This window comes from Mastigoproctus giganteus, chromosome 6, assembly GCF_048544385.1.
Source record: "Mastigoproctus giganteus isolate SK-2022 chromosome 6, ASM4854438v1, whole genome shotgun sequence".
Classification (NCBI taxonomy): domain Eukaryota; kingdom Metazoa; phylum Arthropoda; class Arachnida; order Uropygi; family Thelyphonidae; genus Mastigoproctus; species Mastigoproctus giganteus.
The window spans coordinates 49,597,460-49,616,415 of record NC_143580.1 but is presented as its reverse complement, the minus strand read 5'-3'; the positions used below and the strand labels follow the sequence as shown (position 1 = coordinate 49,616,415).

The 18,956-nt window shown below is 33.7% G+C and overlaps 1 protein-coding gene across 7 annotated transcripts in view; it reads right to left on the bottom strand.

Annotated features, from left to right (window-relative positions):
• Window positions 1-16,289: 16,289 nt before the first annotated feature.
• LOC150084231 (peripheral plasma membrane protein CASK-like) overlaps window positions 16,290-18,956 on the bottom strand; it is a 1,403,586-nt gene continuing 1,400,919 nt past the window's right edge. For all 7 annotated transcript variants that reach the window (XM_090375948.1, XM_090375952.1, XM_090375953.1 and 4 more), the window contains one exon: window positions 16,290-18,347. In XM_090375948.1, the coding sequence (XP_090232074.1) occupies window positions 18,168-18,347 (180 nt within the window). In that variant the 3' untranslated portion in view covers window positions 16,290-18,167. The remainder of the gene's footprint in view (window positions 18,348-18,956) is intronic.

The following is an 18,956-nucleotide window of genomic DNA, read 5'->3' as shown; positions in this document are numbered from 1 at the left end:
TTTTCTTTTAGATATCATATTTAAGGGCAAATACAAATGGGTGAAAGTTGCTGTGTTGATATTATTTTTTAAAAACAATACAAAAGTTGTTTAAGTTTATGAAATGTGTTAATTCATGTCCAATTCCCAAGCCCCAGAAACTGAGTAATCATTGACAATTATCGAGTGTGAATCTTGTACACAAATAGAAGTATACAATCCCATGATCTTCTAACAGATTTTTAGATGTAGTTGGAGTCTGGTAAAAACTTTTGATTACTCTGAGATGAAATATATGAGTTCAGGTGATTGTCCATTTGCAAAATCAGCTATGGTGTGTTATTTGAGCAAATAGCCAATCTCAGAACCAAATTTGTCAAATTTGTTGATTCTCTGGTGGATTGCCAGATTATCATGATGGATAATGGATTGCTAGATTTCAGAGGTTTAGCTGTATTTGGGAAAAGAGAATTAGTAATTTTCTTTTTCATTTCCCAGATATCTCTCTCCTTTGCTGTCTTGGGCAGTATCTAACTTTTCTGTTTTGTTTGTTTGACGTGGCACATTATGGCCTTAGTTGCCAATGTGCCATAAAACAGCAACAAACTGACCAACTAATCTCCTTTGTTTTTTCTAAAGTGTTTGTTACTTGATGATATTATCCTTTGTATCATTTCTAATATTTGCTTGTGTTTGTGCTCTTTTTGTTGTCAGATTACACCTGGCACATACAGTATAGTTCAGGGTGGAGAGGTGGGGGAATTAAGCTATTTATCAAAATCTGCTTGAAGGCAACGATACGGTTCCTAGAACTTGATTGAATGTGTGTGATGTTAGATGACTAGTAATAAAGGAAAGATGGTTCTGAAGATTACAACAGAAATCTTTAGGTGACTTGACTGAGCTTAAGGGTGAGTGCATCATTGTGGGCAATTTAATTTGACTTTTATAAGTTGGAAATCATGGATGTGGATCTTGTAGCTTCTTGAATGAACTAGATTGCTGTTAATTTCAGCGTGTTACAGAAAATACAAGGGGTCAAATATCCTTGACCTAATTTTCATCATTCAATATCAAAAATATGACAGTTCAGGAACTGATAGTGGGGAGTGATTATAAATCATAAAATGTTTAGTATCCAAGGAATTTTTGATGGTCAAAGGGAAAGGTTAGGGCTTTGATCACAGTAGGCATATGAATTTCTTGAGCTCCGTTACTAATATTATGAAAATTGATATTTGATACTAATGCATTATAGCACAAACAGTAAAAACAAAAAAAAAAAAATTCACATTTGTTTCAGTTGAGAAGTATCACAAAAGATGCCTTTTTGGATGACAAGAAGGTTGGACTCACTTAAGCAAAACAGAGGGGGGGGCAGGAAGCATGGGACAGTTACAGGCTATTGTGTGACACCTCCATGTGATAATTGCAAGCATATGTAATAAAACCACTGATGGGGTAAGGTTTTGCAAAAGTTTAGCATGAAAATTCATTGGTGAAGAGAGCAAAGAACAGAAAAAAGTTCTACTTATATGAATGCAAAGAAACAGAAGTAAATTTGATTTCTCCCTTGCAAGATCAATCCAAAATGGTGATTAAATTCTCTAGGTATTTTGATATCATCTTTGCTATTAAAACCACATGTATCTGAACAGGAAATACTGAAGCTGAGTTGAACCATTGTAAAATAAGTGGCATAATGATATCTGAAAAGCTGCTGAGGCTGAGGGACTATGAAAGCCCAGAGGCAGTGGTGTACATCTAGTTATACAAAAAAAAAAAAAAAAAGCAGGAAAGTGCATCCAAACATTAGTAATATAAGTGAGATTGGCACATTAGATTCGGGGATTATTCCCTTGGACTGGAGAAGTTCCAAAATCTCCCCAATCCATAAGGGAGGAGCTGAAATGATGGCCAATTATAGACCGGGAGTGCGAGTTTAACTTCTGTGGTTGGTAACATTATGGAATCTCTGGTTAAAGATACAATACAGGACCATCTCAACAAGAATAATATCCTAAATGTATCTTGACATGATTTTGTGAAAAGGACATCTTGCTTTACTAATCTGATAAATTATGAGAGGTTATAAAGCAGTTGATAGAAGAAACAACTTTGACATTATATATCTTGATTTTAGTAGAACTTTTGGATATAGTTCCTCATGAAAGGTTATTGTATAAATTAGAGCAGAAAATCCGTCAGTAAATTAGGGGCTGATTGAAGAACAGGAGACAGAGGATCGTTATAAATGGCTATTTTTCAGAGTGAACTGAAATAGCAAGTGGGTTTCCTCAGGGATCAGTGCTCAGGTGCCTCTGTCTTGTTGGTGCCTCCATAGCCAGGTGGGAAGGAGCAGCAGTGCGTAGCACACGCTTCTTGATTAGACTGGGGTTCGAGCCCGTCACCACCAAATACGGAAGATGCGGAAAGGTCAGGAATGACCACCGCATATTCACGGAGCAATATGGCCTTAGTTGCTAATGCTCCTAAAAAAAAAAAAAAAAAAAAAAAAAAAAACCAAGCCTCTGTCTTGTTTCTTATTTTCCTAAATGATATTGATGAGGAAATACAGGGGAAGCTTTCAAAGTTTACTGACAACTTAGTGGTTGGGAGGTGGGTTAATGTTCAGAACCTGGCTCTGATCTTCAAAAGTATTTGGATTGACTACAAGTATGGGATGAAAAATGGGAACTAAAGTTTAATGTTATCAAATGCAAATTGTTGCCCTTGGGGAATAGAAACCCAGGAATAGTTTATAGGTTAGGGTGAGATGAATTAAAGGATGTACTGTATGAGGAAGAGACTTGGAGATTATGATGCAAAAGGACATGACATTGAACATGAAGTGTATGCAGGAAGCAAGAAGGGCACGTTTAGTAGAGAAGAGAAGGTTATTATTCCTGTCTATAAAATGATAGTGACCACACTTTGAATATTGTATTTGGCTCTGGTGGCACCACATCTGAATATGTGGTCTGCAGAGCTTAGTGGGTAGTGAGGAAAGAACCAGAAGACTCATTCAGTAAAATTACATGCTGCCCAGAGGTTTACCTTTGGGCAGCATATTGGTGAACAGTTGGGAAAATTCAAAGAACTTGATGACGGGAATGATATGAGATCCCCCCCCTCCCCTCAGCCGATGAAGAATGAGTTTGCCCTTGCATTATACCATTTTAATTCCTAATACCAAATCCTAAATAAAAGTTAGGGTCCCATGATGTTTCTATAACCTTATTTTATACATATTTGATGCTGGCATCTCCTGTTTAGCATAAAACTTGATTGTTCTTGCCTAAGATAACATTCAATAATACTGCTAACCCTCTTCTCTAAGATGCATAGATTTTACCCAGTGCACTTAGGGATGTTTCCTCTTTTCACATTCTGCTTTATTTCACTTCTTTTTATATATTGGTGTAATTAATGTCTTGCTCCAATCTTCTGCAGCTTATACTTTGGAAAACAATTTTTGGATAATTTGATATAAGCATGACATACTATCCCTCCAGCATTTAGGGTCTAATTTCATCTGCACTTGCTACCTTTCTAGGGGCTCACATCAGGTGAGTATGGGCTTGGCACACCCAGGGTCCTGAGCTGGATATAATCATTTTTCCCTTTCTTGGTGATTCCTCTCTACTTCTCTCTCTATCATCATTTTTCCCTTTCTTGGTGATTCCTTTCTACTTCTCTCTCTCTCTCTGTAATAGGGAAAATTTTTTTTGGCCAGTGCAGCATAAGCCTCAAGCTTCCTTGCACCATATGGCTAAATATTTTCAAGTAGTTTTCAACTGTTTAGTAAATCATCAGTTATTAATTTCTTCAGACTTTCACTAAATTCTAACCTTTGGCAGCTTCCTTCCATTTGAAGAAAACAATCAACCCCCTCCTCCAAATGAACACCAGGCTCGAGCCTTCCTTGATTCCTCTTGCCAATAGAATCTTAACAGCATAGATTTTTCCCTTGCCTCTCTCGCTCTCTCAAGTTAATACAACGTTGGTGTTGTTTTATTCTTGTCTGGCATCCATACAAAAAAGAAATTGTATTTTAATTTCAGCTTAAAATGAAATCTTGTTACTGAGTTGAGAGTGGAATTTGTGAAGTTATATTAGTTGAGAGTGGAATTTGTGAAGCTCATCACAATGGCTCCAGATACAAAAAAAAAAAAAAAAAAAAAAATTAAAAGTCATCCACATAGCAGAGCCAAATAAGTGTATTGCTGAGGTCACAATTTACTCAACCCAGTTTTTCACTTCACACATGAAGTTTGTAGACTTGAATCACATGTGATTCAAATGATTTTATGAAGAGAAATTATCATGGTTAAACATTACCAGGAGGGGATAATCTCTGAAGTCACTAACAACACACTAGGTGATGGAAGTTATCCATCACTTTCAGGTTATGTTGAAGGCAGTACCAGAAGAGAACATCATACTTTTATAATACTGAGAGATTTCTTAATTCAGGAAAAGTTCATATACACGTAGGTGGTTCTAAGGGTGATATGAATAACTATTGTGAATCTGACTTCTGTGCTACAGAAAATTGTGACACACAATCATATGGACAGAAATAGAATTATAAGGGAAACACAATGCAGCTTTATTAAGGGGAGATTGCCTTATCTGTTATGATCAACGGCTGTGAGGTTGTTACAAAGGAACTGGATGTAAAAAATAATTTTGGCATCCCTTGCTTTGACTAATCTGTCACTCAATGTATCAAAAGCACAACTGATAGTTTCATGCAAAAAGTTTTTTTATAAAACCCTAAGACCACTACTCTTAGATTAATGTCCATGGGAGAGGGTTGCAAGGTTCAGTGCTAGGATATTGATTTAGGTTTTTAAAATTCAGTGTCTTTTTTCTTTCTGTTTATACAAATGTGGGCAGGGTAATTAATGACAAGTCAGTGTGTGCTGATTCAAGATCTTACAAATTATTGTGATGGCTGAAAAATGGCAGTTCAGGTAAATACAGGGGTAATAATCCTGGGTTAACTTACCACTTGGATAGGAACAAACTCAAGGTGATTAATAATGAAAGGGACTTGGAGTAATTATAAAGTGTAGTATGACATTCTGACCAATGCAGACATTCATGTGATTCTGTAACTGATACTTGTCTCTCTGTCTTCACTGGCAAAGTTACTGTGTAATACTTTTAAGTAATATTTATTGGAAACCAAGTACCTGCATGGTGATCTGGTAGAAGTATTAAGCTAAATGCTGAGGAGCATCTGTTCTTTTTCAGATCACATCAGTTTAAACTGAAAAAGGGATAATTTCAGAATAGATGTGTAAAAATTTGTTTGTAATCAGAGGTCAGAAAACTGCAAATTTGGGAGGATAAATATAGTTTTATGACATTCATAAGAAAAAGTGGAATTGATTCTCATATTGCTTCTATCGGGACATGTCTCAGCCTAAAAGTAGGAAGCAGTGCCTGTATATTTTCCTACACATGCCGCTGGTTTGCCATGCCTGGGATAGGTAGTACTTATTACAGTATCCTTTCAGTGTATATATTATATATATACACTGCATAATAAGCTTTCAGATTTCCCCCTCTCTAGGCCCCAGTAATCTTGCAGTTGACCAATTACACCCATGAAGACTAGTTTGGAAGTTAATCCAGAATATGTAACAGACTGGAACAATCATTAAATGGCATTGCTGTGCAAGTAATGCCTTTTGCTTGCAGGTAATACCATTTTGCTCTCAATGTAGATATATCCTTATTCTCAGAAGACCACCAATACTGTGAGGAAGCTGTTGATTGCCATCTTATCCTCTAATTTTCATTGTTTTTTATTTATATATTTCTGACTCAATGTAAATAATTTATTTCATTTATGAATTTTTGTTATCTGTTGTAAACTCTTCTAGCCTCAGCCTTAATAATGGGTATGTAATTCTCTGGCACAAAAAATAACCAGATATTTATTTATTTAAATATTACAAATGCCTTTAATTTTCATTCAGTTTTAACAAATATTTAATAAAAATTAATTATCTAATTAGAATTTACTATACTTAATATATAATTTAATTATTACTATCAGTATTCATTCATAATTGGTAAAGTAACAATAAAAAATCAGTTCTGTATCCCCTAGATACTGATCCAAGTTGACTTTTTAATTTCTCTGATGGAAGCAACTTATTTCAGTTACAGCCTACATATTTTGAAGTTGGAATCTTCCCTAGTTACGGGTAACCTTTTTCTAATCTCACTAGATGTATTGCTCATTTTTTTTTTAATGTGTTGCCTAAATACCTGGATGTAGTGTGCCTAGTGTGTATGTACAGTTGCCTTATATAGTGAATTATAACTTCCCATTTTCAACAAGCATTTGCTCCATAAATCTTTTGACAGGACACCATGTGTCATCCTTGCCAACCACTTGCTCTAGATAGGACTTCATATTTATCTGTACCATAACCATCAAATCCCTTCCTCTATCATTTTTAATTCAGTCCCTCCAAGTGTATTAAGTTTTTTCGGGATTGTTATTTCCCAACTATAAAAGTCACATTTTGCAACAATTAAAATATAATTGCCACTTATCTTAACACTTACCCCAGGGGCTCACATCTGGCAAGTATGGGCTTGACCCACCCAGGATCCTGAGCTGGGTGTTATCATTCTTCCCTTTCTTTGTGATTCCCTTCTACTTCTCTCTCTCTCTCAGGGTAATTCAGAATTTTTTTTTTTTTGGCTGGTGCAGCATAAGCCTCATATTTCCTCTAATATATAGCTAATAATAATAAATTTCCAAAACCTATCCCAAGCTATCCTGAAAGAGTATTGATTGGAGTCATTAAACTACTTTTGCTGTCTTTACTTCATTTGAAAATTTAATATAGTGCCCTGCATTCCTTTGTCAGCGTTAATAAAATTAGAAACAGTTGATCTAGTCCTGATCTGTGAAGGTTGCCATGTGCAATTCTGGCCCATTTTTGAAGGGTAACCATGAATCAATTATTTTCTCCTGCATGGCTATCTCATAATCAGTCTAAGGATCTTAACCACGATCCTGATCTGTTTACAGTTTATAGCAATCTCAGGTATGAAACCATATGAAATGCTTGCTCAAGTCCAAATGAATAACGTTAAAAGTATTTCCTATATCCAACTTATGAGTAACTCATAATTTATCAGATTAGTTAAACAAAATTTTCTTACTGAGTTCCTCTGAGAATACCATTTGTATCTGGATGACTCTGTACTGCATTGTTAATCATTGGTTCCATGACTTTCCTTACCACTAAAGTCAGATTTGATTGGTCTGCAATTTCCTACTTCATTTGTGGATCAAAGTGAATGGTCTGCATTTGCTCACTATTTCCTTCAAAAATAAGTTCACTACTGCATGGCCTGAGGCTGCTCAGGATTTTTCTGCTAAACAGTCATCTGCAATCTTTGTGCTGTTGATTTAAAATCAACAACACAACTCAGGTTCAGGTTCACGCAGTTTCTCCATGCCATGGAGGGGTTTCGTCTCCAATTGTTGATGCAAAGTAGTCATTCAGCAGTTCATCAGCTAGACTATCAATAACATTGACACATCATTAAGGTTAAATCCAAAATACTGTTTGTTTTCCCCCACCATTAGTTAATCATTTCTTGTGGCCTTTGCTAACCATTCCTGGAGTTATTATTACGTATAAACTTAATATTATATATACTTCAGAGATTTTCATTGCTCTGTAAGCATCTTGTGCTTTTATTTTCCCCCCTCCCCGTAAACTAGCCAATTCCTTATTTATCTCTCTTGTAATCACCTTGTGCCATATTTTCTTAATGATATATTATGCATATCATATACCAAATATATTATGCATATGGCTTCCATGATGCTCTCCACATATTTCTATTGTCTTCCTTATTACAGATCATAAAGCAATTTTCTTCTCATTTAAATCCCTACACTTTCTATTAAATACCAAGACCTTACTGTCATTACAGGCACTTTGTGATCATCACCTAAGGGTTCCTGTACTGTCAACCCTATTGATACTATCTGGTGTGCAGGTGATAATCAGGTCTACAATATTCTTGTCCCTAGCATTTTCCTAAAATGCTGATGTAGATAACAATCACTTAGTTGATTTAAAATTTTTTTCCCCACATGGCAAGTTTCCTCTCCCAGTTGCTCCAGTCAATAAAAGGGAAGAATGAAATTTCACATAACAAGGTACTCACCTTTATAATTAAATTATGAAATAAAATAATTATTATAGAAAGGCCTCTAGCTTTCATAGTAAATATTTAGGTGATAGCAACTGTAGTGATATTTTTAAAATTAATTTTAAATTGTTATTGAGGCATTTCTTAATCCATTTGACTCTGTGGCTAGTTACATCTCTGTAACAGTCAGTGCTAGTTTCCTCTATAGTTATTGTCATCGACAAAGCCATTTCTCTGGGCCATTAATTTCAAAGTAATGCAAAGACTCGCTTGTGAGCCTTTAAAGACCGGGTTAATTATCCATAGTGTGGTTAGTAATTGTAGTAAAATTTATGGAATCATGTACTGTAAACTTTATGCCCCTTCTCCATGTGTTCAGTTGTGTTGTGGATTTGTTATTTCCATATATATCTTCACTGCCAGCCAGTTGGCTATCAACCCTCCAATATGCAGCATGTTTTGTTTTGAGTGAATGAAACAATCTGCATACTTCAGTAAGAATTTTTATAGATTCAGGATATAAGGTTTACACTCCAAAATTGCATCACACAATTAATGATCCAGATTGGAGAGTTGGAGTAGATATGTTAACTGAGTTATGTTTATTTGGCCAGCAAGAGCCCTAATATCCAAATTGAAAAGGAATTAAACTTTCTAGGTGTTGTTTGGGTTGGAATTTTGATCTTTCCAATAGAAATATTACTTCAGACATTATTCATTAGTTACAAGATTTTGCTTATACTAAAGTTGAAGGAAAAGCTTTGTTTTCATGCAAGATGATGCCCCTGCATATTCCTTAAAGTTGGGAAATTCCTAAAATAAAATTTACATATGTGGATAATGTCTCAGCCTTATTGAAATTAGCTATTCCAGGAAATCTAGCAACTGTGTCAATTTAAAATTTGCTAAAATTTATCATGCTACGTTTGAAAGTTTACAAATATGTCACTTTCATGCATTGACGCTTAGACACTATTTTAAACATGCCTTTCTATATGACCATGAACATTTTTTGGGTGGGAACTTAAAGAAAATGTACTCTGTTATTTACATTCCACAATACAGCATTCATATTTTTGCTGCTCAGTGGGGCGTTAAGTAAGAAAGGGTCAAAAAAGACAGTTAAAATTGTGTAGAGAGTGATATTTGTCTTGGAAGTTTATAGCAAAGGAAATCATAACATTTGTGAAGCTGGAATCTAGTACTTAGAGAATACCACAAGTCTGTCAGAATGAACTGATCCAGATCAGTTCATTCTGACAGACTGTAATGCCCTTCTCTTCCTAAAAGGTCATCAAAACAGATTAATGCATTTTGTAAAGTTTGCAACTATAATCAGTAAATAATCAGTACAACTGTACAATAATCAGAATATCGCTGATCAAAGAAAATCCCTAAAACAAACATCCAGTACAGTGTGTTAACAAGAACTAAGTGCATTGTGGTCCAGTCATATTACTCTGCTGTTTAAAGTTCAAACATGTAGCCTGCTAGAAACTTTGTTATGCATACACAGGCACCTGGAAGATTTTAAGGTCATTGTTAAGTAAAGTGAAAACATTTTATTTCTCCTTTAAATGAAAGCACTTCACCTATAAAGTTCAAAATCTGTTTATTGCTAATTTATTAGAATCAAGAAGTTCATGTTTTGTGGATGTTTTCTCCTCTGCTTCTTCAGTGATTGTAATCCTGCTTACAAGCTGATCTGGATCAGTTCATTCTTTTGATCAAAAAGAATGGTATGCCTGAAGAAGTGTGTGGCACCATGACAATCATTTAATAATTCCTGTGGATTTGATGTATATCCTATTTTTAAGAGTCCACATATTCTTCAATGATCAGTTTTGGTTGTATGTCAAGCAAAATCACTCCTGTTTTTTTTTTTTTTTTGGAATAAACTTCCACCCTATGTTAATGAGAGAATAAATCTGAATAGCAGGTCAAATGAAGTAGGTAGTGTTTTATTTTCTGTACAGTTCCCTAAATTTCCTCTGATTTCCATCTTTTTGCTGACATCCATAACCAGACTCGTGTCTCTTGCTTATACGTAAAAAACAGCTGATAATAACTCATCACATACTGGGAGTTACTTGCAAAAGTAAACAAAATATGCAGTGTGAAAACTGACTTTCAATATGGACAAAAGTGATTTGGGGGGGGGGGGTGAACTGAAGTCTCAGAGATCATTCATTGTCCAAGAGGAAAAATCTATGCCAGGATTGGAGAAATATGCTACCCTCCTGTTTTGGGGAGGGAATGGAATGCAATAGAAGATCTTAAATTTGGTTAATGCTAGTTTACTGCTTCTAGGATCCAAGGGATTAATGGGCTGTCTGAGGTCAAGATTTCCTGTTCTTTGGAGAGCAATTAGGGTTGTGGTTATAGTTTGTGGATTATTTTTTCCTTGTAAAGATTCAACAAATAGCTTTGCAAAAATGTGTTGCTCGTATAATGACATCCAAAAGGTCTAGATTTGTATGAAAACAAGTTAAGCCTGTTTTTATACTAACAAAATACAAGTGCATTGTTACAACCTATGGATAAGGGTGTAACAATGTCGCCACAAATTTCAGGTAAGTGGGGGGGGGACACAACTCTAAAACAATTTTGGAACAACTTCAACATTCTTAAAACCATAAATATCATTGATGAATCCAGAATTGCGACTTAGAGGATAAGAAGTAACTGCAGAGCAAAGACAAGTTTGGATTGTACAGCTAGGCAAGTAATTGGGCTTTAAGGAATTGGAGAAAGATGGTGTTGAAGAACTGATTGCTTCAAGGTGAGATACTGGCAAATGAAGAGCACATTCAACTGGATAAATTGAGACCACAGGAAGGGAATGGAGATGAAAGCAGGAACTCCTTTGTTATGATCTATTAAATAAAACAATCTTTAGTCAGTTTTAAAGCAAAGGCAATAAAAGAGATTATCCAAACAAATTATGCAGTTCCTGAATGTGAGTAGAGGTGTGGAAAATTCTATATGCTGAAAACAAAAAAGAATCCCATTCAGTTATCACTGGACAGCTTTTCTAGCCAAAAGAAATGTAGTCCCATGGTGCCCTGAAGAGACAAAGCACAGAAGACTCCTTGTATGAGTTCACTAGAAGACCAAACAGATGAAGATAAGAGTTTATTCTGAATAATTTTTAAAACCTATTCACATAAGCAAAAAAATCAAGGTAAGCTGTACATTTTAATTATTTCATGAATATTTTTAATAATTTATGGACTTAAGGACTTTATGGATAGTATAGTATTTATGGTGCCAGTAACTGCTTAACCCTCCAGCTGGTGCACCAAATTTATAAAATTAGCAGGTGTGGTGTCTTTAATACACCATTCACTTTGTGGGTTAAAAAAAAAACAGCAGAAATAATTCAACATTCACTGAATTTGTTCAATTGATTTTTTTTCTGTAATCATTTTGCGTTAATCTTTTATTCGTTTTAATTTCTGGAGGGTAGCATATGGAAGTGTTCTACATATCATATCGAGGTAAATTTCTCTTATTCTACAAATATTGATATCAATGTAGAACGTATCCAGTACCATAGCTCTGTTATATACTGACTACCTGTGAGTTGCTATGTATATTAACACAATTTTTCAGGATAGTGAATATCATACCTTCCCAATCCTGTAATATAATTCTATTTATTTTGTAATATAATATTTTTGACGTTTATGTAAAATGTAATCACTGAAGCATATATTTCACCCATCAGAAGAATGTTTGGCCAATTAAAAAAATATATTTCTGATGATGGGGGAATAGTGTTAAATTTAAGTTGCAGCCACATTGGGGGGGGGGAGAGGCAGTAATTTTTATTTTTTATTTGCTTATTAGTGTTTCATAAGAATTTTCGAAACAGTTTCTCTTGTGCTTTTTGAATAAAGTTCTATGAAATTTTGCTTCTTGTTGAAGATATCAGTCTCAGGACAATAGCAATAATTGTTGAATGAACTTGTCTCCTATTGTAGAAGCATTCCTCATATCTGATATTTAAACATGAAAAGGTTATACGAGTTTTTAATAGCAGATCAGATGGATAACAGACTTGAACTTTCAGAGTTTATATATGTGGTTGTGATCCAGAATTTCAAAAAGCAATAGTGACAGGAGATAAAATGGTGTAATCTCCCCAAAAAAAATATTCCTCTTAATGGAATAAAAAAAAAAAAAAAAAAAAAAATTAAGGAATGAAAAAAATTGTATTTGACTGATTTACAGTGATGTGTATGATTCCATGTATAAATTCACAATGAATTTATACCAGAGATCATACTCTTAACTATGAATAATTTAAGTGCTTCAGAGTCAAGCAATCAGAAGGAAGAGCCCTAATCTATGGCAAGGAAAAATTGGATACTCTATGAAAGTGCTACTTGCTTATCATGCAACAGTAATTCCTGAATACCTTTCCAAACCTCTCACAGCAAAGAACTTATTTTTGGAGGGCTATCTTCTGGTGAAGCACAAGTTATGGAAAATCCAACCCAGTAACTTTCAAAAAAGGACTTCAAAGAAGCTTTTTGCAATTATATAATTCACAGGGGAAATGTTTATTTTGTAAGATTCAGTCCTGAATGTTTTTAATCCTTATATATATATAAATGACTGCATCACAACCTGTAATGAAAAGGAAAGGGGCCTGCTAATTTGTTTTCTTAACCTACTACTATATATAGTGAATATTTATTTCAACAAAATTAAACAATCAACACATAATAGCAGAATGCTTTATTTTTCTACAAAATTATCACAATGTTTGCTCTCATCAAGAATACAGGCCTCAGAAGTCCCTTCCTTCAATTCCAGTCATCAACGCACAAGTGAAATATTTTGCTAGTCACAGACAGATTGCATTTCAGTCATGTAAACATTTGTATGTTTGTAGCAATCACAGCTATGTAAAACACATACAAAAGAAGTTCATCACTTAAGTCACTAAAATTAAAACGAGAGGACCTGATCAATAAAAGGGAGAGGTATAGCTCATAATTGCAAATTTAAAAAAGAAGTGGACTTATATATATTGTTCTTTAGGTTTTGTTGCAATATTTGTGAGACAACTGATATGTGTCCATGTTTTTATTTTTTACACAGAAATTAATTTCCTGTTTTTTGAGGGATTGTACTTTATCATATGTAAAACAAAATCAAAAAGAGAGAGCATTTACAACATCAAATATCTTCTAGTCATATTGCAATTTCCAAAAAAAAAAAAAAAAAAAAAATATATATATATATATATATATCATAAGACTAGAATTATATAGCTATAATTTGTTGCTAATTATACACAAAAATAATGAGTATGATGTGTAGTTTGGCCTGGAATGTATAGTGCTGAATGAGGAACTTATATTGTCCCTGAAAATTCTACTAATAAAAGTTTTGCACTAAAATATGAATTAATTTAACAACTATTACATTAAAAAAAACTACATAATTACAAAGCAGTATAACAATCAGCCATTATTAAATAAAACATCTATCATACTATTATGGTTTAAAAATGAAGGCCTGTTAGGACTATAAGAAGTAGGTAAGAACATACTGTCAGATTAAACTTTGAAGATATGTGATTACATAAAGTGAATAAGCTAAAATAAAAATCCATTGTTAAAGAAATACTAAAATAGTGAAGAAAACTGCATAGCCTGAAACATGCTTGCTTCTAGTGAAACCTTTCCATTACAAAAAAAAAAAAAAAAAAAACTTTTTTTACATAATCTATAATACTGTTAGCTGAAATATGTATTTCTATAAATAGTGTAAATAACACATAAAAAATAAGCTTATGACAACACTAAGGAAAACTTTCATCCAGACTTTGTAGAAGACATTTTAAATATGCCCTAATTTTGTTATGCTTTCCAAAAAGAGAAGTTAAATCTATATTAGTTTCAACTTGCACTGAATTAGCACCTCCAACACAATGATCAAAATCAGAAGGAAAAAAAAAACTGTGATTGAGACTTATATCATTTTAACACATTTTTAATGTTATCATATTTTGTGGTCTACAACTTAGCTGTAGACTACATTACAATAAGAATGAAGAAAAATAGGCACAGATTGTAGAATTCAGTTTTCAGGCTTATGCCTGGCTAACATTCCAACTCCTGTAGAATACACTTTCTTTTAAATGAGTTTCTCTCTACTTTGTGTAAAGGCCACTGTGTGATGGCAGATGTTATTTAGCTAATCTTACAAATGAGCATGTAATACTAGTGTAAATGTTGTAATAAAGTCATTCATACTTTCCTGGTTAGTAGTATTGTATTTTTGATGGAAGACAGCATTTCCAGAATCACTTTATAGAAGCAAAGAGATCCATATATCTGTATTATATTTTGAATACAGTGTGATTTCAGCATGTTTTTCACCCTGTGCTACATTTAAAAGAAAACACTAAAAAAAACCCAAGCTACTGCCATGTAAGATTAACATTTTTTTCACAACTAAATTTGGATCCTGTCATTCTGTGGAAAAATTAGTAAAGATGAAAAGACTTTTATTATTATTTATTTGTAGCCAGTCTTTATTTAGGATGATACTGATATATTTCATTAATCAGCAGTTTCTTACAGTGTAGAACAAGACCCAGTCCTAGCTTTCAATCTTTCCTGATTAAACTTGATAACAGGATTCAACCTGGAATCCAGAAATGTCCCCAATTATTAGAATTATATTGTGCAATACTTTATACACACTAAAATTTATTTATAACAATTTGCACAGTATTTATATTTCACATTAATTCATTACAATCATGCAATGACCCTCTCAACAAATAATTACAAAATATTTAGTAGATTAAACTATGAGAGAGAGAGATTAAGAAAATAATATATGAAGTTTTCGTATTATATATAAGAAATTGCTTGACTTTGGAAACTAGCTTAGATTCTTAATGTAAATAATTGTATTGATTGTTTTTGTTTCTCTCAAGTAAATAATTAAATGACTGAGAAAAGTTTTGAAAACCTGGATGAAAGTTGTCAAAATTAATGCTAATAATCTTTAGAAGTAAAGTTTTTTTAACTTCTAAAAAGGCTAGTAGTTGATTAGATTACTAACATGGAGGATAGATACTAACTTTTATATAAAAATATTGTTTTGAACAATAAAATAGAAAAAAAAAAAAAAAATGCAGACTAGTTGCATATTTTTACATATAAGATCAGCAGGATCTCAAAATAACATATTGCTAATCTTAACCCAGGAAACAACTCTCCAATGTGATCTTATACATTCAAAATAAAACTTCTTAGCCGATTTTGCCCAGCTGTGGAAGATGCACAAAAGTAAGATTTCCTGAAATGCATTAAAAACTCTGAAGAGCTCCAAGCAATTTGATAATCATGAAAATATCTCTAAATTTGTAGTTCCCTTCTATTGATTTAACAGTTCCATTTTGGCATTTAAAATTAATTCATTTTGGTATCCAAGTTCAAAGTTTTTCTATGTTAAAAATGTTTATAGTGGAACTTGTTAAGATATACAACTCTATGTGACCAACACACGATTTATGGTAAAAGAACTCTGTAGTTTGGCAATTATCTCCTGGCAAAGAAAACATAGAACACAGTAAAGTTTTAAAACTTGAATGCAAAACACCAAGATTTATTGTGAATCAGCACAACTTTATGGGTGCATATGTAAATAGTAGTAATTAGCTGGTCCATATAACAGGGTTAGTAGTGCTGTGTGAAAAAAATGATTAGAAGAGGTTCTAAAATGTATTCTGGGAAGCAAAGTTCAATTGATATTGTGATAGTTCAGGAATAGTGTTAAAGTAACCTGAGTCTTTTCTCAGATTACAAACTGACTGAGCTTGGTTGAACACAAACACCATAGATTTCATGTGTGGGCTTGGGTAGTAAGTACAAAGATCTACATTTTTCGACGTTGTTTCAAGTACATTTCAAATACATCCTTTTATGTGCCTTAACTGCCATTTCAATAGATGGCAGTGCAAAAGTAGCTTTGAAAATGTCCATTGTTGTTTTGATTTTGGCTTACAAAACTCTGAAATTTACATTTAGAAATTGAATTAATATATAAATATCTGTAGAGGACATTCCCTTCCTGCTTTAAAAAAAAAAAATAATAATAATTTACTTTAATGTTGTGCAACATTCACTGTAGGGCCTACCACTTTTAAAAAATCTAAGCAAGTGGACCAGCCTTGAGCTGCACTTTCTAAGGAGCTCAGTTCATGTTGTCTTGTATATCCAGAGAAATGCAATATGCACACACCACTTGTAGCATGTATGTGTAGTTCTTTCTCTCATGATATAAAATAATTGTGCAATCTGGCATGAAATCATATATACAAACACATGAGCATCACTAAAGTTTCTTTTTACAGTAGTTTCTGTCTAAGCATTATATTCAACATAAGTTGATTCTATATTTGTACTGTGGTCATTCACATCAATTTCCTTCATGATATAAGGCTAATTTTTATTTGGAGAAGACAACAGCAAGGATAAACATACCCTTGGATATGTTTAAAAATATTTTGCTTGCTCAAGCAGAACTAATCTCATTTTAGCTGAATTGTCAGTTTTGTGGAGAGATGAGCCAGATTTAATCCTGATGGGACTTACTTTTTAAACAATTGAAAGGTATGTCTGTAGAATGACCGAAAAGCTGCAGGACTTTCAACACAAAATCATGACAATCATAAATTATTGCTTTCTCAGTGTTAACAGAAAAGGTTAACACTTTATTTGAGGTCTGGAATTTGAGTCTATAATGGATTGCTTTGATTCACAAAAAATTTGATGTTTTGCAGCAAGCATAGAACATCTTCAGTTTTTTAATTGGAGGTGTTCTGTGCATGATATTATGTTTGAATGAAGCATATAAAATTCACTATATGAGAATATCTATTTAAAAATTATTTGGTAAAGATATTATTTTATTTTTTTATAGTGCATCAATATGAACTGCTGCCTTTGATATATTCTCAAAAACTCATTTCTAAGCAACAAACTAACAAATAACTGAAAAATTTAGAAAGAAAGGATAAATAATCTCTCAGAAAATTATGCAAAGTTGTTTTGATTATTCTGTGGTCAGAATCTGGTCAGACTAAATATTGCATTTTCAAATAATCATCCATCTAAATAATTCAATTCTCATCTCAATTGCAAAATAAAAGGTGGGATTTGTCTTGACCTAACATACTACAACTAATTGCACAAATATATTATGGAATAAGGTTTAGTTCACGTATTTCTAAATTAATGCAACTTAATGACATCAATTTGAATATCACTTATACATAATTAAGCTCATAAAAGTTTAGCTATGGTTATGGCCATCATCCTCCTTTTTTACTGGTAGGGAACTATAAGGTTGTAGGCCACATGATTGTATCATTTTTATTGTTTTAAGTAATTTTCTCAGCAGCGTGAAAGCTTTGCTTGTTTCCTCTAACTATTTCACTGTAAGGCAAATACTGCTATTATAGCATAATAGTACTTAAACTTTCAAACTACAGTAACAAATCTTAACAGAAATAAATGCATGCCACAACATTTACCCGATTTTCAAAAGTTCCCTGAACGTTAATCCCTTACCCCACAAATTCCTGTACCAATAATTATCTAGTTCTAAGTTTCCTCCTTATCAAAACAGCTATAGTAAACATAATTTGATGCAATAAACAAATTGAATGAGTAGCAAGCTGTATCGTAAATGACACAACTGCAGTACAATGACCCTTGTGCTTTTGTCTTCACTGCATTGTTAGTTGTTGCACGAAACGGCAAGCCCAAACGACAGGCTGCAATGGCAGTTTTTAAACTTAGTCCACTGAAAGTCAATTGATCTGTGCATGGAATGGAAACGGCAGGATGTTGTTTTGATTGCCTACCCAGACCTGCTGACTTCATGAAAAGAAGTGCAGTTCATGTGGCATGATTTCCCGAGTTGAGGCTCTGAGCAAATATGATAGGAAGTCAATAGACCCAGCCAACAGGTACCCACTGTGATGTGGTGTTAATTTTTTCTAATGTCTTTTCTAGTGATCTGATCGTCTCTTCTATGTCATTATTTACTATTGTTAGGTCAAAAAAATGACCGTATGCTTGTCTGAGAAGTTCACTTTCTTTATAAAGGCGTTCTAAACTTCCATCCACCTACAAATAAAAGAAAAATAGTAAAATAAATTTTGAAACATCAAATTATAAAAAAAATCATGATAGGTTCACAGTTTTACATATTTCTAATAATTATCTACAATAAATTTCAGTTTATTCTCAAATAGGGTCAGAGGCGAGAAGATACCGATGAACCAAAACATAACCACCTACCTAATATGATGTTGGTCCTCCACGTGCAGCCAAAACATCTTGTAGCTGGCGAGGCATGGACGCTATAACATTTCTAAATTTGTCTTGTGGTTTTGGTACCAACACGTAACCAGCAGGTCCTTTAACTCCTGTAAGGAGGTCCGTGGTTGAGATACTGAAGATTGGAATTGCTGTTCCAACACAAACCACAGATGCTCGATGGGATTGATGTCTGGGAAATTTGGAGGCCAGGGCAATACCTGGAAGTCTTCCTCATGTTCTGCTAACCAGTCTCGAACAATCCAGGTGATGTGTCATGGCGTATTATCCTGCTGAAAGACTGCACCGCCAGAGGGGAAGACCATTGTCATGAAAGGGCGTACCTGGTCAGCAATGATGTTCAGGTAGGTGGTAGACGTCAGTGCCCGGCACATGGATGACTGGACCCAGGGTATT